This window comes from Copidosoma floridanum, unplaced genomic scaffold (genome assembly GCF_036245765.1).
Source record: "Copidosoma floridanum isolate Cflo_tuat_1 unplaced genomic scaffold, Cflo_Japanese_pri ptg000021l, whole genome shotgun sequence".
Lineage (NCBI taxonomy): Eukaryota > Metazoa > Arthropoda > Insecta > Hymenoptera > Encyrtidae > Copidosoma > Copidosoma floridanum.
The window spans coordinates 26,247,235-26,267,849 of record NW_028321898.1 but is presented as its reverse complement, the minus strand read 5'-3'; the positions used below and the strand labels follow the sequence as shown (position 1 = coordinate 26,267,849).

At 37.4% G+C, this 20,615-nt stretch overlaps 2 protein-coding genes across 23 annotated transcripts in view; both read right to left on the bottom strand.

Annotated features, from left to right (window-relative positions):
- Positions 1-359: 359 nt before the first annotated feature.
- Tm2 (tropomyosin 2) lies at positions 360-8,090 on the bottom strand. Of its 3 annotated transcripts, none has more exons than XM_014352569.3 (7): positions 8,015-8,090; positions 4,245-4,547; positions 4,030-4,163; positions 3,759-3,947; positions 3,548-3,623; positions 3,330-3,462; positions 360-1,358 (listed from the first exon to the last, which is right to left on the bottom strand). In XM_014352569.3, the coding sequence occupies exons 2-7, from the start codon at positions 4,482-4,484 to the stop codon at positions 1,276-1,278; spliced, it is 855 nt and encodes a 284-aa protein (XP_014208055.1). In that variant the 5' UTR covers positions 4,485-4,547; positions 8,015-8,090; the 3' UTR covers positions 360-1,275. The 3 variants fall into 3 exon arrangements, with proteins under 3 accessions (XP_014208055.1, XP_023246533.1, XP_014208056.1); XM_023390765.2 differs by having other exon boundaries at positions 8,019-8,090; XM_014352570.3 differs by lacking the exon at positions 8,015-8,090 and adding an exon at positions 7,924-7,972.
- A 1,769-nt stretch (positions 8,091-9,859) lies between these two features.
- The window catches only part of Tm1 (tropomyosin 1), a 35,037-nt gene continuing 24,281 nt past the window's right edge, over positions 9,860-20,615 (bottom strand). For 4 of the 20 annotated variants that reach the window (XM_089594697.1, XM_089594699.1, XM_014352642.3 and 1 more), the window contains 4 exons: positions 19,243-19,318; positions 18,949-19,011; positions 17,916-17,985; positions 16,535-17,109 (listed from right to left, as the gene is read on the bottom strand). In XM_089594697.1, the coding sequence (XP_089450823.1) occupies positions 17,027-17,109; positions 17,916-17,985; positions 18,949-19,011; positions 19,243-19,318 (292 nt within the window). In that variant the 3' untranslated portion in view covers positions 16,535-17,026. The other 16 variants (XM_014352653.2, XM_014352647.2, XM_014352657.2 and 13 more) reach the window with 9 other exon arrangements.

Below are 20,615 nucleotides of genomic sequence, written 5' to 3'. Positions count from 1 at the left end.
ACTTTTTAATTACAATGTGGAACGTATAATGTCTCATTGTAAAATTTTTACTAATTACTACAGAAGAAATATGTAGTTGGATTTTTTAATATACGAATCAATTGAATAAATCACGGGTAACTAAAATATACGTGGAAAAATAACTTGCTGTAACATTTTTTCATATGAAAATCCATCCAAGTAGAAAATAAAAAAATTAGTGTGCACAGTAATTAATTCATTTCTAACAAATTTATTGGACAACTTATAAAAATAAGTTATTAAATTTCATACCTACGATATTTCCATTCTGGTTTGAAAAAGAAACTAAAAAATAATCTGGATTTTTAATTTAGGAAAATGAAACTCTCGACAACATAAACAGTTACAGCCATTTATTAATAATTTAAAACATTAACATGATGACTCATAAATACAAGATAAAACTAAGTGTGCGACTGTGCGTCCGGTTTTTTTTTAATATATATTTTTTGTCTAGGGGTATGCAACTATTTTAAATATCACAACCCACATAAATCATCTTCAAAAGTTAAACACGAGTCATACAAAATCCAACCAAGCTAAAAGACATCCTTTCCTCCGCTGTACAATTTCAATATTTTAAAAATAAAATTTATCTTAAAATCTGATGAAAAACGAATGAAAAAGAAAATCTTGAACCTTAGTTGTTGTAGGGAGCAGTTAAAAAAAGGGAAAGTTGTGTGACAATCGTCTTGTTTGAAAGAAAAAAAGTTTTCAGTTCATCGACAAATAAAAATAAATAAATACGAGGGAGCTTAATTACACAATCGTTAGTTGCATAAATAAATTTTTTGACGATTTTTCGATTTCGTGTCAAGTAATACGCGTGCATACAAAAAGCCGAACTTGGAAAAATAATATAAAATGGCTGAGCGTAAGAGACGTGGTAGAAAGTTTAAGAGAATGAAAAAAAAAAAAATGGAATAATAATATTAATATTAATAATATATAATCTTGGCCACAATCGATGAGATATACAATAAATATTATATAAGATGTGATTTCTTCTTCTTCTTTTATTGGCATTTTTTTTTCTTTTTTTATTTAATTTTTATCTTGTTCTTAATATTGGCAATACACGCACTGTGTTTTTATACGCAGCCACCCGATGAGCTGCGCACCACGAGATAATAATTGCTTTGGATGAACAACATGTGTCTCGTTTGGGCGATCGTGTGTGACAAATATATCTTAAAAATATATTTCTTCCTTCTTTTGCTCGTGAAGTGTGGTGATGTTCGAAGTCGAGGTAAATTAGTAACCGGCCAACTCGGCGAAGGTGGAGTCCATCTCGTCGGCCAGAGACTTGTATCTGTCCTTGTTGATGCCGAGCTCGTCTGAAAAAGTAAGAGGAAAGAGTTAAAAAGTAGAATAGCCAGTTTCGCCAACTATTTAATACAAATTTTGGATTCGACGAATCCATACGTGCTCTATATGAATCATTTTTTGTCGATTCTTTTATTGGTGACTGTTTCTAGAGGTTTTTTCGTTTTACTTTACGACACGACTGCTTCACACAGGAGTACCTTATACTTTCATCACGGCAAAAAGTGTAACCACCCGTGGTGTAACCGTTTGGTCTATGTGAAAAATTTAAAAACCTTCAATATTTTTTAATTGCACTTTTTGCTACGGTGACAAACGCAGCAGTCGTGCCTTGTATGCGAAAGCATATAGTCTTCCACATGAATCAAGCCACCTATTTTACTATTCACTAACAAGCAGTATAATCTATTGTCGATTGGGTGACTAGCAAGTCGACTGAAATCTTCAATTTTCCTGTTGCGTGCAATCATTGAAATCTATAAACTATGGGGCTATATACATACTTGTCGGATGGTTATTTGCACATGCGTTATTCGATGGTTTTTTTTTCAAATATGTTTTTTCTTGAAAAATCATGTCATGGGAAATTAAAATTGATTATGAACGTCTAGTCGGTTAATCGTATTATTTATATCCATAACGTATATAAGTATGTTGCAAACACTAATTGGTGCATCTAGATGTTTTGTTAAGAATTAATGGTACTGGTGCTTATTTTTTGATACGAAAGCACCAAAGGGAAGTAAATAATAGATGCAAATGAAAATTCAAGGTGTTGAAATCTTTGAGCCTCTATAAACCCAAGAGGAGGCGTTTGCTCTGCGTTTGGAGAAGTATAAGAAAAGAGAAGTGGGAGGGAAGGGAGTAGTAGTAGGCAAGCGCCAAAAATGACACATGCTCTAATTTCTACGAGAATATCTTTTCTTTTTCTCTCTCTCTCTCTCTCTCGTCACGTTGCGGTGCTTTTCTCTACTAAAACCATAGGGACAGGGTTTACAACATTATGTGTTCCGAAATACCTGGGACAGAGGCTTTATATACACTTGGTCGTCGATGTTGCTTTTTTGCTCAAGTATACCATGTTTACAATACGTCACTTATTCACTATGGGTTAGTTATTGGTGACGCAATTATATTCATAAATAAATGTTTTATTTTTAGCGATTATAGTTGATTCTAATAAAATGGAGCACTCAATTGTCTTTTAATTTCTCAAGGTGCTGACAAAATTCTGTTGAGAACCAAAACGCTTGTGTATTGCGTCGAAGAGTTTAATTTTCAACTGTACAAATACTTGCAACTTCAAAACGTTAGAAAAAAAAAAAAAAAAAATTAAAAAAAAATAAAATAAAATAGACGTCCACAAAGGGTAGGGACAAATAGTGTGTAGTGCGCGTGAAATCGGGTGTGAAAATTAAAATTAAAGTGGCATTTTTTCATCTAATAGCCCGTAAGCTCGGCGAACGTCGAGTCCAAGTCGTCGCAAATTGCTTTGTGCTTCTCCTTCTGGCGGAACAAATCGTCTGCAACGAGAAATCGGTTTTTTTTTTTTTTTTGTTTTTTTTCTTCTTTCTAATCGGTCATTGGGTAAACATTGAGGAGACACAGACTACTAGTCGACGACGCCGTTTTCACAAAAAAATACCGGCGTCGAGCAAAAAATCACTTGTTCGGGTTGACACTCAATTGGCCGGTGACTACGTCGCTATTGAATAAAAAAAAAGTCTGTTTTTTTTTCTCTACTAATTTTGCTACTGACAAAAAGTTTAAGGGCTTCCGACTCGCACAAGGTAAACATGGGACGTAATAAGTTAGGTGGTCGTTATGCAGGAGTTGGACGGCCGAGTTCCTAAAATTCCACGTAAAAAGAGTACACACCTATTACGTTGAAAGGCAAACGGAATTTTTGGGAACTGCGGAGGGAAAAAGAAAAATTGGAGGAAAAAAGCTCGGTGATCGACCATTGCTGTGAAGAAACGAACCTTCGAGCCTGTCGACCTCCTTCTGGAGCTTCTTGACGGTCTTCTCGGCGAACTCGGCGCGTGCCTCGGCCTCCTTCAGCTTGACCGTCAGAGTCTTGAGTTGCCGCTTGAACTCCTCGACTCTCTGGTTGGCCTGTGGGGAAAAAAAAGAAAGGAAAACATCGTCCCTCAGTATCCGGAAACAAAGGTCACATTGACTTATCAAACGCCAAGCGCACCTTCTCTTCGGAGACCTCCAGGGACTTCAAGCTGTTACCGACGACCTTCAGCTCCTCCTCGAGTTCCATGATTTTGCTGGACAAACCGACAAAGGAACACATATTTATGCAATCGTGTACTCTCTGGCGTGACAATAATGGACACGGCAAAAGGAAAGTTTCAAGATAAATGGCACCCCCGAAGTAAATGAATAACCAAGTGTTCACTCACGCCTCTCCGGATTTGACTCGGTCCTCGGCCACCTCGAGCTCGTCCTCAACGAAGGCCAGCTTGCGGGACACCTCGTCCGACTTGCCGTCCGCGTCCTCGGCCAGGAGCCGGGCCTCCTTGAGTTGGTTCGTCAGCTGGTCCATTCGCTCCTCGTCCTGCTGGGCGCGGTTCTCCAACACTTTGCACATGCTGCGAACAAAAAAGTGAGACTATGCAGTGTTGATGGTCGCGTCTATCGAGTGGCGGACACGCGTGGGTAAGGGTGAAATACCGGCTGGACTCGTCGGCCGCCTGGGACGCCTCGGCGAGCTTGGCGGTGGCGGTGTTGAGGCGCTCCTCCGAGCGTTCGAGGTCCTCCTCGATCATCTGGACTTTTCTGTTGAGGGCGGCGACCTCGGACTCGGCCTGCGAAACACACGCGTCGTTCGGGTAAATCCGATATGCAACTAATATGAGGATGCGTTAAAATAACTGGGCGGTAAATACATTGGTGAGGGATTTCTCGCGCTCCTCGAGGTTCTTGTTGGCCTGCTCGAGGTTGGACTTGTTGTTGATAAGGTCGTTCTCCACCTGGGCGAGCTTCTTCGTGAGCTCCTGGACCTCCTCGTTGACCTTGTCCGCGCGCATGTTCGCTTCCTTTGCCTGGCCCTCGCACGTGTCGGCCTTGTCCTGGGCGTTGTCCTTCTCCAGCTTCATCGCTTGCATCTTCTTCTTGATCGCGTCCATGGTGATGGCTTTTTTTTTCTCCTTTTTATCCGAATGCGAAGACTAACAGCGGTGGTCGCGTCACTGGGGGCACAGGAAAAGGGATCCTCTCCTTTTAGACCTTTCGGGGTTTTTTCAATTTAGCATCGCAGGCAAAGCATGCTTTTTATTAGTTCACAAAAGTTATCGGTTGGAAACTATTTTTTTTTTTTTTTGTTATTAATATTACTATTTATAGTTTCATCAACATTGACGTTGAACCCATGTGGAATCAATACTGAATCAACGGTGACTCAACCATGGTGTAAGAATTACAAAAAAAAATTAAAGTCAAGAGAAAATACACCCAAGTCTGAAGTCTGTGGTTTTTGTACGAACAAATTTCCAGAGTACAATCACAAAATTGCGCGTTTTCTAAAGCTTTGCGAGTTTTTTTACTAGAAAACTCTGTAAAAAAAAAAAAAAAATAAAAAAAAACATTCCGAAACGTCTGCTTGTAGGCATTTACAAACGCGCACTAATGTAGCTGTAAAAGTACACGATTCGGATTACCAAGTGGCTGGAAGTGAAAAACCATGGCTGTACAATCATTCTATCTTGAAAATCGGCAAATGAATAGTTTTTTCGTTGAAGTTGTCATCATGCATAGTTTACGGTTCCATCAATTCGAAGGAAACGCCATTGCGAAATCGGATCTTTGGCAGTTATTAATTTATGGACTCTGGTAAGAAAACATGATTTTATTTAAAAAAAACTTCCGTCCATATACCACCTCGAAAGAAATTTCACAGAACAGAATTCACGGTTCTGGCAGCGCAAATTAGTCATTCGAGCTCGATCGATTGGGGTTTTTTTTTTTTTTTTTTTTGTTTTTTCACACCCAAACGCATCCAATAATAAGCCGTTACGTCAGGAAGCTCGAAACTTTCGCGGAAACTTGGCTCTCGAATCCCACCGACTCCCAAACTCGATTCCACACGCGCAAATGCGAAGGGGAAACGGAAGTAGCGCTCACGTTAAAGGTGCCGAAGGAAACAACGCCGGTGTATTAATAAACGCGCGCTGGATACCTCCGATACCCGCGTACCCATCGGAAAAAAAAAAAAACACCCGTTCGAATTCGCAACGAAGCCTTTGGAAGAAAAAAAATTCCTCCCCTACCCACAAGTCGTTTGTTTTTTTCCTTCGTAAAAAAGCCCCGAAAAATTCAAAAAATACAGCGCGCTCTAGAAAGAAAAGATAGGGGGAGGGGGGGGGTAGCGTCTCGGGCGGCAATCTACGGAAATAGCAGCCGCAGCCCGGAGTCCACAAATAGCCGCTCTCTCTCGCGAGAGCATCTTTGAGAAGCGGCCCGAGGCGCGCGGACTTTTCCTTCCTCTCCAGACTCTCCTTCTCGCTCTCGCGGGCTCTACCTCGGGCCACCCGACACCCGATCCCTCGCACGCACGGTAGAGTCTTTCCCAACGGCCGTGCGCACGTATTTATAGAAAAAGCTCCCGGAGGAATATTATTGCGAGAGTTTTGCTCAACGAGGCGGGGGCTAAGCGACCATCATCGCGAAGAATCTTCACCTTCCCGCGCCCCCGAGCCATTGTTTGGAGCTTCCAAGGTGCTGGAGACCCGAGGTGGCAAACCGTATGGCGCGGGGGAGGACAGTGGAAGCTTGTGCCGATGATCGGTGACTGCTTCCGTTCGGCGACAAACAACTTGTACTGTGCATTCCCTGATCCCAATGGCACACCGTGTGAAGCTCGTGTTTACGACTGGGGGTTCTAAAATATCGCCCAATGAGCATCAACCGAGGATATTTTGAATCGGCGGTGTACGAAATTATAAGGGGAGAAAAAAAAGGCAATTTGGTTACCGATACTCTGAGATTTTCGAAACGAAACAGCTCTCATGTGTACCTGTGTCGTAATTCGAGGTGCGAATAGAGCTGCCCAAATCACTTATCTCCAAACGAGTTTTGGAATGCCGAGGATCGGTAAAACACGCGAGCCTATATCGGTATGGAGTAGCCATTGAATGTCATTCCCATCGTCACCCGATCGTCCCGGCAACGCCCAACCGATGACGGGCGCAGAACCACCTTGCGTCACATATGCGCCCGTCAATCCGCGGCGGTGCACCACCAGCCGATCTTCGAATTCCGCCAATAGCGCCCCGTCGATCGTCGCCCTTCTCCCCACCCCCCGTCCCTCGAAAAAGTTCATGACCTTGCCCAAAAACTACCCCCTCCTCCTCCCCCCTATCCCTACCCCTCCGTGTCCTAAACTCAATTGCGTGCACGTGTGTGTGTGTGTGCGTATACGTGCGAATTTCGAAAAGCATCGGCCTGGTTCGGTAACAAAAGTATGATATACCTTCCCACGAGTGTGTGCGAGAAAAGAGGGAACGCGCGCGGGCCACCGCGAAAATAGAATTTGGCGAGAATGCGCGCATTCCGGCCCGTGCTGTACACTATACTACGCTGCTCTTTACACAAAATCAGTATGGCGAGGGGGGGGAGAGCTTTCGAGCTTTTTTACTCTCTGACCTCGTTTGTTTTCCGAATTTTTAGATTTCTTTTCTCCCCCTCCCCCCCTATGGGTTAGGAGGCTTTTATTTTCGAGTCAATCACAGGGGGGGGGGGTGGCAGATTAACGTTTACGCGCGCGGGGAGATATTTTCGTTGGACCTTCCGTCGCGGTGTGTTTTATGTTTGAGCGGCGCGGCCGAAATAGACACTCGCGCCTCCTGAGATCCGAAATTTTTCAATGGCTCGATTCAGGTTTTTTTTCTTTCTTCCCAACGTGTGCTTGGGGTTGTTAATAGATCGGGATGTCACACGCATGATTTTCAAGGTATGAGAAGGGAAAAAAAAAAAAACGTCAATGAAGAGGAAAAATTGTTTAGTACTTACTGGCAAACGTTGTTAGAATAGCAGAAAAAAGCTGCAGAAGCCGAAGCATGACCATACGTGGATTTTGCCACAGCTGCGCTCGCGATTTATTACGTCGACACCAGCGGCCAGCGGTAGACGGAAAATCAAAGCGGCATATACATGTATGGATGGAAAAGTAATTACTGATACAAACAAAAAGTAGCTGAGAAAATTGTTTTTCACACCCGAATCATCGAGATTCCAATGAGGCACATTTTTCACACTGTGTATGTATATTTATGTGTGTGTGTGTCTGTGTGTGTGAGTATAATACGTACAAATTATCTGGGGTACCAAATCAATGAAGCTCAAATTGTTAATGAGTAACGTGACGATGCCGAGGACGGTGAGAAAAATGGTTAATGATAATGATCTCGCGTTGCCCGCACTGTCACACTATATTTATTTTCGGAAGAAAAGCAGCTCCCCGGCGAAGAAGACTCTTCCGTTCACAGAAAGCAGCAGCAGCAGTGCAATAAAATAAAAAATGAAAAAACAACAACTACAAAAACAAAAAAACAACAACAAAAAAAGCACAATCCGCTCGTGTGTGCAAATATCCTGGATCCTCCAGAGAAGTAGCAGCAGCAGCACAGAAAAACAGCAGCGGGACCCAGACGGCACTTACCTACCCGAGCGTTCAGAGCTACGCGTCTCGAGTGCTCGGTCCGCAAGCTCGGTTGCCGCAGCTGGCTGGTTCTCCCCTTAGACGCTGGGAACTGGCGCCCGGGAGGGGAAGCCAAAAATGGCGAGCTTTCCTTACCCCCACCCACTCAATCCTGACTGTCTGTCTGTCTTGGAAGATACGTGTTTCCCTGGCTTTGCCGATTCTGCCCGCCGAAGCTCAACCGATCTCGGTTTATTTTGTTTCACGCGGAGCTTTTTCTTCTTTTTTGCTACATCTCTTTCTCTGCATTGATATCCAGCTGGAGCAGAGGCCTGTTTTTGTCTCGGGATCTGGGGGCGTTTTTGCGTCGGTTTCTGCGTTTGGAAAAGCTGTTGCCGATGCTTTGTTGGTGTATCGATCTTTCTTAGCTACCGATCTTTCTTAGAGATAATGGGTTTTAGTGGCAATGAGCGACTTTTCGTTCTTTAGCGGAATAGCTTTCGATGATTGATGCTGTTTAAAATCATGATCGGCGATAACCACTAGAGTCAAAGAAGATCGGTAATCAAGTATATTGAAAAAAAAAAAAAAAAATTGTTGTTTTTTTTTGCATATGATAATCTAATTATAAGATGGTAGTATCGTTATGGATATAAAATTTTAAAAACTTACAAAATAGGGCTCAATGGGGTCGAAATCGGTTTATTGATTTAAAGGCGTGAGGTGCAAACAAGAAAAACCGTCTCGAGAAATGCCTTTTTTTTAGCACGCGATAGATTTCGCAGAATAATCAATTAAGAGTCTTGGCCCAATTACATACACTTGAAACCCGCCCGAGGCAAGTTCATTGTTCGAGAAAATCATTTTTCCCGTCTCTCGAGTCGTCCTAATCTTCAATTGCCTCTACAGTGTGTGCGTAGAGTAATTCGTGTCCAAACATTGGCACGATTCCAGTGACACACACACATATATATATACCATTAAATTTTCTAATGAGCAATTTTCGAATCAACAATTAAAAGACCCTACCCTTTTTTGCATTGCATAATTCTGTTCCAAAAACAAACGTAATAAAAATCTATCACAAATCGTAAAACAAACGTTTCTCGAAGCAGCAGAGCTTTAAAAACAATGCCCACCCGTCGATAAAGAGTATAAAGCTATACACGAAATGTCGCGGGTAAAGCTAACGCGTACCCGGTTGTTATTGGGGCAATACCTAAGAATAAATCCCACGGGAAGGGGAGAACGAGAAGTCGAAAGCGCGTTCGCGCGGTTATTTACAAGAGAGAGGGATTTTTAATATCGGGAGAAGCGATAAAAAAAAAAAAGAAAAGAACGAATGTCGTACACGGGACTGATCACGGAGTGGAGTCCGCGTGCAGTAGAGAGAGCAAAAATATATCTTTAGTTACCTTGGCGGAAGATCTGCGACGAGCTTTTTCGCGCGTCCCTGTGAGCTTTTTTTATGGTTGGCCAGAGTGAAAAATAAACGTTTGGTCGATAGAAACAATTTTTTTATAGGGGTAGCTTTAAGGGTTCTGCAATGCACCAAGGTACCAGAAAATATTACAAAATGTTTTTGTTATATTTTATTACGTTTTTTAAGAAACATACAGTTCCTTTACAAAATGTTAGGTTAATTTTTTTTTTTTCATTTAATCATATGTATGTATAACAAACGATTGATAAATTTAAATTTGATGAATCTGATATTTATAATCAATAATATTTACTGGATAGAATAGAACTAATTAAATATATCAATTTATTTATAAGAAAGATTTGTATAAAAATAAAAATAACTGAGAATGGTTTTATAATAATGGAGTGGTGAAAAAATGAACACAGACACTGAGAATGATGTTTTCATTTTTAAAACGCTTTTATTTGTCGCATTTTCACTCATCCAAGCTACATCAGGCAGAACAAAAATAACCCATGCATAGGTTTATTTTTGTGCACTGTGGAATGTTATGAGGTTTAATTTTCTTCATAAATTATAATGATTATAACCTTCACCGCGCAATAAAATTCCCCTCGATGATAATAAAATCCATTGACAATTCATCGAAATATGTATAATTATGCTGTGTATGTAATATATTTACAACGCACGCAGCTCATAGATTTGAGGAAAAGATTCTTTATCTGCACTACAATTGCTGAATTTAAAGGTGAAAAATCGTCATTGCTACCATTACAAGTACGTCTTATTTTATTCTCAACATGTTGATTATGAGAAACGTCACCTTTCACCTCTAAATTCGCAGGATTTATTTTAACCGCACTATTCTTACAACGGAATGTACAAATCAAATGCGTTCGGCCATAAAAATTATGTGAATGATAAAAATGGATATACAATTTTAATTTTTCAATCTCGATTTATAATGATAATTTAGGTGCTTGAAAAAATTCTTAACATGTACATAATTTAGTTTTGTCTTCAAAATCAGTTTAACAGTTCATACGTATGTTATGGAGATGAATTTTAGCGCCCCAAATTCTCGTGTACATGTATAAATTGTGCAATCGCTTGAGAGATGCCGGGACTCAAGAGCTCAAGGCTCGACGACCCAACTTTGAAAACTTTTGCGTCTTTATTTTTGGCACTGCCGCATCTCAATGTGACAAATCCGTCTTCGCGTTGTATTTTTTTTTTTTCCTTTCCTTCGCTCTTTTTCGATCTTTTCCCGCGTTTATTGAAGCAACAAAAAAAATCAAGTTATCAGCACAAAAATAAAGCTTAATATATGTATAATTAATCGAATAAATAAACGCAAGCGAAAATTAAGCCGTGAGCTTGCACACGATTCATCAAAGCGAAGCCTTTTTTTATAATAATATAATAATATAATTATGTAATATAAAGTCAACCAATGGTATCTTTTATTTTTAATTTTTTTTTTTAATGGACGATGTATTTCTTTAGACCTAAACCAGATGAAAAATATTCAACGACAATGCGCTTCTGTGGAAAAAGTTCGACTAATTGATACGAAAGACAATCTTTTCAAAGTTAGTAAATATTTCATTGGAATGTAATGTTTTTCTAAATAAATGCTTGCTTTATCATATATACTCAATCGAATAGTAATTTATCAAAATATATTAATTTCCAGCTGCCCCTTCGATTTTGATCCGATAATCAAAATTTATAAATTCGTAAAAAAACACAATTTAATAATCATACTAGGCGACAGATTTTTTTCGAAATTCCATTTCGAACAACATTAAAAATACTTTCAAGAAGCGCATCTCCATCAATCAACCTTCATCGCCACCACCACCACCAACTAGCACAAATATCTTAATCCTACAGTCTCGTTGTAAAACTTATAAAACCAATAATGCCATTGACAATGCATTATTAGTTGTAACCCATTCTGTTCGCCAAGTTCATTTCTGCATCAAACGCACCTCAAATCAATTCAAAGCACTTGAGAGAACTAGTATACTGTTTTGCGCGAATTATTGCCAAAAGCCAAAAGTTGAATATAATTTTCAACAATTCTCATTCCAATTTTTCGCGATTCAATTCTTTGACGACGAGTGAAATGTACATTATCAAAAGATAACTTACAAATTTGAAAAAATTAGTACAAGCGCAAATGACTTTTTTCATCCAGCAACACACGAAATCTGCCAAGATAATAAAAGTATTTTCATAAAATCCCACGCATTGACTAAACTGTTTCCGTTTTCTGTCAACCCTCGTCGTAACCAACTACGAGAAAGCTTTCGAATGATTTTGTATTTCCTGTTTATTATACAAAGCTACTCTGCGTCGTTACAAACAATTAGTTCTCGCTCGCAATAGAAACGCATCCTGTATAAATAATCTATATCAAAAAGGATCGGTCAGGTTTGCTTTGGCAGGTATACATAGAAAAAAAAAAACTCAAATGGAAGATACGCGTTACAAGAGTTATTCATGTATGTAATATAAAATTGACAATTGTGTGTGTGTGTGTTTTTACCGCGAAACAATAACAAAAGCTATTATTGAAAAGCTTACACTGCCAAACTTTTGTTTAAAAAACTCGTCATAATTCAACGAACAGATGGCACACACGTACACAGCAGTCCAAACCCCCCGAATTTTTTATTTTTTTTTTTATTTTTTTCAGCAGTAGGCAGTGCGTATCTCTTATCGTCGGAATAATTTCCCTCTTGATTCTCATAGCCAATCATCATTTTGTTATTTGTTTGCATTAGTAGCTGGCGAGATCGGCAAAGGTCTGGTCCATTTCCTCGGCGATCGCTTTGTACTTACTACGCTCGTTCAGCAGCTCGTCTGCAATATGATCACAACATAATATATATTAAGCACTTGTTTATCTTATTTTATTTTTTTAATATTTTTTTTGTTTTTATTTGATCCTTCCCTCGTTTTCTAGCTAACAGTAAGTCATAGGGATGAAATAGCCAATGTTAAGTTTAGTTGTGAGATATGCACCTTCCCTTGATTAATTCAACAATAATTTTAAATTAAGATATTTAGATTATTATATTAAAAAAAAAAATAAAAAAAAAAAAAAAAAAAATACCATGTACCATTACCAAATACTTAGGATTTACAGAAAGAGATACATGTATATATGTATTAGAATCATTCCTTTTCCAAATTTGTGGGCAATAAATAAGGTAGACCAAGCAGATCCATTGAGAAAGGCCGTTTATTGATTAATCGGAATAATGAAATCGTACTCTGTTTTGCAAAATTCATTTTTATTATAAAATCCAGTAAAACTGCATTCGATTGAACAATCAAGCATGTGTATCTGACATTTTTACAATTCTTTTCGTCACTTGCGTAATGCGTATAGATATGTGTACGTATTAACTAACAGTTAACTGAATTCGTTCAATTAAACTCAAATAAATTAGTGATAAATTATCCTCGATTATGTGTATTGTTTATTTAAGTAATTTAACTCGTAGCCCGAGACTTCAAGCATCGATAAATTATATTTCACATGTAAACGATAAATGTTACACGTATAGAAATACGCTGTCTTTAAGCACAGATGAGTAAACATTATTACGATTAAAAATATATATGTATAGTATCATAATATAATTGATAAAAGAGCTTTGTGTGTCGTGTGAAAAGGGAAACAACGAGGAATATACTTGTACGGAAAAATTGGAGGAGCACAAAGGTGCAGGGAAACGGGGGGTGAAAATCACGCAAATCATTCGTCTTCTTGTACAATGATTTAACTTTTAATTACAATATTACAAGTAATAATGACAAAGTGTGGCCAAAAAATAAATAAATATATCTTTTTTTTTTTTGTCGTGCGATCATTGATGATCCGTCGCTTTTTTTTCTTTGTTTGATGATATATTTTTGCGGTAATTTTTGCTTGCTGTTCCGCAGATAATTCATTTTTCTTTCTCTCTCTCTCTCTCTCTCTCTCTTCCAGTCTCTTGTTGTTTCTTGCTGATGTTCACAAAAATAGTAGCAATAGTAAAATAATAGTAGATGGAAAGGATCGACGCGCAGCTTAACCGACCAATTCGGTGAAAGTGAGATCCAAGTCGTCGCAGATGTATTTGTATTTCTCCTTTTCGTGGACGAGCTCGTCTGCAATTCAACATTTTTTGCTCACATGCCATTTTTTTGCTTGATATCTATACATTCTTTTTTTCCTCAACATTTTCATGACTATCATCGTTAAATTGAGTCATGGAGTCCCGTGGTGTCTCATGGTATCAAGCAGTAGAAATCAAACTCGCCCAATTAATTACAAGTCCTTACGGGAATTGTACGTCCATTTGTGAAACTTCATTTTTTAAGAGCATCATCTACTGTTTACATTCTCAAGCTGCAGTATTGTTTCTCTTATCAATTCAACTCTTTAAAAACAGCATTTAATCGTTTTTTATTTTTCAAATAATATACCGCACATTTTATTCCACTTCGAAATGCTCAAGTAAATTCATGTCAAACTTAAGTTTTCGTCTGAATTTATAAAATAATAACCGACGAAGAATCCTAAATGCTATGAAGCTCAAATTACTAATACTATATGAGCCATGTGATTGTGGCTGCGAATCTTTTTTACGTGCACGCATGAAATTCACGAGAATATTGATTAAAAATTCAATGTGTGTCGATAAAAAAAAAAAAAAAAGGTCAGAGTGATGTACGTTTTCAATTAATTTTATATAAAAGAGCTGAAGTGATCCAAGGAAAAATACCACAAAGACAAACCCAACCACCATGAAACATACCACGTACCAGATTTATTATGCGATTTATTATTTTCATTTGTAGGTGATGAAAGCAGTTGCAGGGTATAATAAGGATTTCGAAGCAGTTACTCCTTCAACTTACTGATGTTAAAAAAAAAAGGGTGGCAGTGAAGCGAAAAGTATGGTAAAAAGCGATGTATGGTGCGAAGCGTTAGTTGTTAAATTTTGGCGCTTAATGCTATAGCGGTTGTTGGTTTTAAACGCCGTAGAGCTCAAAGAAGGCATTGTCCAGGCCGTCACCCACCTCCTTATACTTCTCCTTCTCCACCACCATTTCATCTGCAAGCAGTTGCAAATTTCTTTATACAGTTTATGTTAAACATTCATCGAAGCGCGTGAAGCTTCCATTGAAATACAGCAGATTTATTTTTAGCGAATTCTAGGATGGGCTGATTGGAAATAATTTTTAGTACAAAATCTGATGGGCAATCAATAAGAATAGAGGTAAAAGTAAATATTGTTGTGACGGTGCGACGTCACATACGAAAAACATTTATAAAAGTATTTGAAAGGATGAGGGAAATAAAGAAAAATAATTAACCCATGATTGTTATCGTTTGAAGCACATACAACATCTATTAATAAAACTCAAAACACTCTACTTACCTTGGCGATTCAATTTTTTAGTGTTGTAGGCGAGGCAGCAAAAATGTTTTTTTTTTTTTTTATTGCATTAAGTAAATGGTAGTACTCGCAGACGGTAATATTGAAATTTCACAGTTACAAGACGCATTGGATGATGGAATAAAACGTCGTGGGTTTGTGTTAGTGTGGATACTGAGCGTCGATATCAATACAAAGTACGCATGTGTTAGTGTTAGTGGACAAAATAAAAGAGACAATGAAAACAAAATAAAACGCACACTTCAAAATCAAAATATATATTATAAACATATTCATAATAATAGCAATATATATAATTAATATTACATTATTAGTGTAATTGTGATTATTTCAATCGTTCTTGTGTTCACTTTTTTTTTCTATTAAGTAAATTAACAGACTAAACGATACACCTCGAGGCTTCTCGTAGGAATTTCTTAGAACTTTCCTTTGTTTTCCTTACTTAGTCTCAATTAAACGATAAAAAATAACGATATTACTCGGAATAATAGTCATCACGATTCTTTTGCACCATTTTTTCTTTCTACATAGAATAATATTTATATATTATTATGATCATATACTCGTTTTCTTTGAAAGAAAAAAATCGTCCATGCAATCGTTATCATGTTTCCGCGTGCACAGTTGGAACTAACGATCGTCATCAGTACAATACATCTCAATGAAAAATTTTCTAAATTTTTATATTTCGCATAAAATTTTCCTATGAAACGTTTGAAAAACATTCTAAAATTAATAGTAAAAAAAAAAGTAAGCTCGTGTAAATTGTACGGAAAAGTAAAATTGTTGTTCTTACAAAGGTATGGACAAAAATTTTGCATGAGGCAGTATTGTACCATGGATTTTCTCCATTACGTTATCAAGAAGAAAGAATTAAGGTAGCACGTCGCAAATGAAAGATGCGGAGATGCGGTTAACCGTATAAATATATATGTATGTGTGTGTCTGTGTCTTCAAGAAAAGAGAAATGCGAGAGACGGCAGTTATTACATTACACAAGCTAAATACATTTTTTTTTCTCTATTCTATTTTTCAACTGGAAGAACGATCGACGGAATGCTTGAGTCGGAGTGTGTTGTGTGTATATGATTTTTTCACGTTTTCATTTTAAATTGCACGACGCATTTGTTAAGTTACATTACTTTTTTTCGTTATTTGACACAATTGTTTGGTTCAAAAAACAACGCGAATTTGACCCGCAAAATCAATTATCAGTCCACCGCGTTTGTATATTTTTTGTTTCTTATACATATTACACGATACTGAGCTTAAAGGCTGTTAAAGCTATTTTACCGACTATACTTTCTTGGTCTTTCAGTAATTTTGTTTTGTGTATTATTTGTATATATTACTTAGGGTTTTATGAAATGTAAATAGCAATTAAAAAACGAGTAAATCGTTAAGTTCGTCTTGATTTAACAGCCTCTTAATTTATCATCAGTTCAAAACAACGTTTAGTCTAAAAATACAAATTATTGCATATTGCCAGTTGTTTAAAAAATTCTTTTTTCCAGAAACGTGTTCGTTAAAGAAAAAAAAGAACTGTAACTTTCGTTCGAAATGCCAATACAAAGTAAGAAATTAGGCACGAAACAAAAAATTACAGCGCTAATTGAGAACCTAATGATTTTTTTTTTTTTTTTATTATTATTATTATTTTTTTTTTTTTTTTTTTTAACTTAAAATCGAAAAACGTGAGTGAAATTCATGATTGTCTATGATAACATGCGATAGTTTAAGGAAATCGTACGCCTAATTAGTCATATATATTGTCGCTCGCGATTATTATAAAGTTTTAACTTTACTTAAATTCCTCCTGAATTCAGCGTCACTTTTGTCAATATATCATTACCTAAACAAGTAATTAATTCATCGTCTGTTGCGCTTCTTCGGTCATCTGACATACAGTAAATTAAACTCTCTCTTTTCGCTAGCAAAGAGTAGCAAAGTACAAAACTCTAATTTTTCTTTTAAAAATAAAGAAACTGCAACACTGCAGTTGCTTACTCTATTATTGTTGTTGTTTTGAAGGCGTATTTTTTTTTTTTTATCATTAAAAGGTATTCTGCACCACAATAATAAACCACGGCGGGGATATTCGGGAGCACGTGTTTGTTTGATTCGTATTAGTGATTTTTATTTTTACATGTTCTGGATGTCATGCAGAGTCGCCTCCATCTCGTCTTGCAGCAATTTGTTTTTTTCTCTCTCGGCAAAGAGTTCGTCTGTAAAGATAACTGGTTAGGGCCACACTTTCACGCGCAAAAAAAAAAGTAAATCATGAAAAAGCATAGTTTTTTTGTTTATTCGCCTGTCGTGCGCTATTTTGTTAATATTTATTATTTGCTATTGGCACTTTCTGTCTCACTCTTTCGTTAATGAAATACAACAAAACATTGAACAAACTTGGCTTTTTTGAGGGAGCGAGGGAATCGATACACTCATTACGAACGACATCCTCTAAATAATATTTATCTTTGATTATTCAATTAATGTTGAATCCGAACTCTAACATAGACCTAAAAAAACTCTATTCTTTTGTATTACTTCGAATAAATAACATTGATCGAAATAAAAAATAAATATTTTTCAAAGGATTCATCCATTGCTCGCTGGGCGGGAAGGCAGCTTTTTTTAGTTGCAAAACAACAAGTTAAAATCAAGGTAATTGGAGAATTGGGAAAGGTCCTTTTATTTTCAAGTTGACTTACTTGTTCAGATCTCTATTTAAAAAAAAACTTATCTAAACTCTATTTTTTTTTCTCACGTTGATAAGGTACGCACTTGTAATCAAAATCAGATAGAGCTTCGTTGTAACGTGTTCAAAAATGTAATGTTGCTACGTAGTATTTTTACTCCTCTTTCATATTTACTTATATTTTAGTGAAACGATAGATGTGTTGTATTTTTAATTCAAGTACCTATACACCTTAAAATCAAATTTGCCTTCAACGATTATCGATTACCAGCTCGTACCTCAATTCAATCGTAATGTTATCAGTGTAAGTGTTTAGAAAAGTAATGTACGCACCTTCGAGCCTGTCGACCTCCTTCTGGAGCTTCTGCACGGATCTTTCAGCAAACTCAGCTCGAGCCTCGGCCTGGAAAATGACAATCAGCAGTTAGCAATTGTCTTGTTTGCTCAATAATGAGTTAAACAGAGAAAGAGACAAAAATATTGTTTTATTTTTCTCTGTTTGTCATGTTATTTTAATTAGAAAAGAAAACAACACACAAAAATAAATAAGATTCATTAATTAGTGCTGTCACACTGTCATGCGGATCGTTAAGTTGGTAAAAAAGCGACAACAACAATGTGTTGCTCATACGTTTACTCTGTACTTTTAATAGGACGGAGTAGTTTGGCAATCGCAAAAATTTTGGCACCAACATGCTTTTTATCGTTACCTGAGACTCGTACATCTCATCTCAAATTGACCTCGTCAGCCAAATCATACCTCTCGTTTCGAATTACACGTACAACTATATTTTTACTCGAACTGCAATTACTAGGTCAAAGACCTTTTGTACAATTTTCATTGATTCCCTAATTCGTTTTTATTTATTTATCTTTTTTTTTCTTTTTTTTTTTAAATGTCTAACATATACTATATAAATATACTATTCTCGATTACTTTCTCAACTGAAAATCTTACCTCTTTCAACTGATTGTCCAAAATCTTGACTTGACCCTCGAAGTTTTCCTCCCTCTGTGTAGCCTGTTACGATAAAAACACAACAAAAAAGACAAAAATGCATTGTTTAGTAAAAAAACAACAAAAACAACACGTTAGCATTATGTTCATTATTATGGTCAATCGAATTTCATGCAAAAACTATTATTTTGCTTCGTCTAGGTGGGGGTCAAATTCGTTTAAAGACATATTGTTCTTTTCTCTCTCTCTTTTTTATTCATGTATAACTATACGAATTAAAGAACAGTACGTATCCTTAAAGCAACATCCGATTGTTAGTACGATCGCGTGCTTGGAACAAAAAAAAGTAGAGCGTCTCAGAGCAAAACAAAAAATAATAAGTGCACGCAGGTAAAGGCACTCTCGAACCTCCTTTAGACGAGCTGTCAGGGTTTTAATTTGGTTCTTGTACTCTTCCTCACGTTGGTTGGCCTATTCACAACATCATTCAACATTACAATCTTTCCAAAATATTTTTTTTCTGAGAAAATATTTTTTTGATTTACAAAACTGGTTTGACTTTTTTCTTCTGTTTTTTTTTTTTTTTTTTTTTTTTTTTAATATACGTAAAAACAAGAATAAAATCGTATCCGCGGGAACTAGTTAAAAATATCCAACTTCGCGAATACACAGCCCCAAAAAAGGGAAAACAAAGTCTCATACCTTCTCCTCGGACACCTCGAGGGACTTGAGGTTGTTGCCAACGACGCGCAGCTCCTCCTCCAGTTCGACGATTTTCCTGTAAAAAAAAAAAAAAAATCGCACCACCGATGAGTATCTCTCGCTTTAAAAAATCGGCCATACAGGGGCACGACTCGAGTATAATCGCTAAATCGACGCCACGCACACACTTGCAAGCGCGACGTATTATTACACGCCATATGTACCACATGACTCATCCTCGATTATTCAGACGCACGGCGTTCCGCACGTAATAGTCGCGCGCAAACCTTTTTTTTCCTCTCTCAACTATATATTTATGTAATACCATGTGTGCAGTACACGCGCGCTGCCGTTCTCTCTGGATTCTCTAAAGACTCCTCCCCACCCCGCTGGTCTTTTCTCTCCGCTACAGTCGGCCGATTTTAGCGTATTTTTATCGATGATCGGCTCGATCTCGATTCAGCGACGGGCTGACCTGCTAAACGACGGATCTTCCTTATTCAACGATTGTATGGTCTACCGGTGGTCTAAATTTAAAAATGAATTTGTAACGCAAAAAGATTCCTCGAACATGCGCACAATTTATTTATACCGCGTAACCGGTTTAAGATAAGAAAGAAAAATATAATCGATCGATATAAGACAAAGTGACGATGGTTTTTTACACCAACAAATCACTCGACCGTCTGTCAATGAAAATTTCTCATCAAGTGTGTGCGTGAGGCCTGAAGTAACTTTTTAGATTTTACGGAGGGAAATCTATTTGTACCATTGAAGGAAGCCTGAGGACGTTGTGCATGCGAGAAGAGTCGGTAGAATAAAAGAAATAAAAAATTAAGAAGTAGAATAAAAGACGCAGATAGGGTGCACAGCGAGAGCTGGTGAATCAACAATAAGTGCAAAATGGAAAACTTACGTCTCTGACATCTCGGCCTTTACCTCGGCGCGTTCGAGGTCCTGTTCCATCATGACTAGCTTTCTGGCGGCCTAAGATATGCCAACGCAATGTAAAAAAAAAAATTAAAAAAAAAAAGGAAACAAACAAACAAACAAACATGCCAATTACAAAGCTTGCAATGGTTATCATTAAAGGGAAAAACAAATTACGTGTGTGTATTAATTATTATCATCATTATTTGGGCAATAAAAAAAAAAAAGAAAATTAAAGTAGGGCTGCAGGTGTCGAAAAAATAAAATGCACATGCTGTGTATTGGGAGCGCTAGAAAAAAAAATTTGGTTGCTGGATCTCGGGAACAACTGCTTCCTTCTCTGGTGTCCTTGTGGCTGTACGAATTAGGGCACATAAAAGCTCTGACGATGCTCGCATCGGTTTTGGCAGGGCGTCATAGGATAACTTAGTGACGTTTTAGTC

Coding starts and splice junctions, on each gene's coding strand:
- Tm2 (XM_014352569.3), bottom strand. CDS start 4,484: ATGGACGCGATCAAGAAGAAGATGCAAGCGATGAAGCTGGAGAAGGAC. Junction 3,463..3,547: donor TGGAGGTCTCCGAAGAGAAG/GTGCGCTTGGCG, acceptor TTTTCCCCACAG/GCCAACCAGAGAGTCGAGGA. Junction 1,359..3,329: donor GGAGGTCGACAGGCTCGAAG/GTTCGTTTCTTC, acceptor TTACTTTTTCAG/ACGAGCTCGGCATCAACAAG.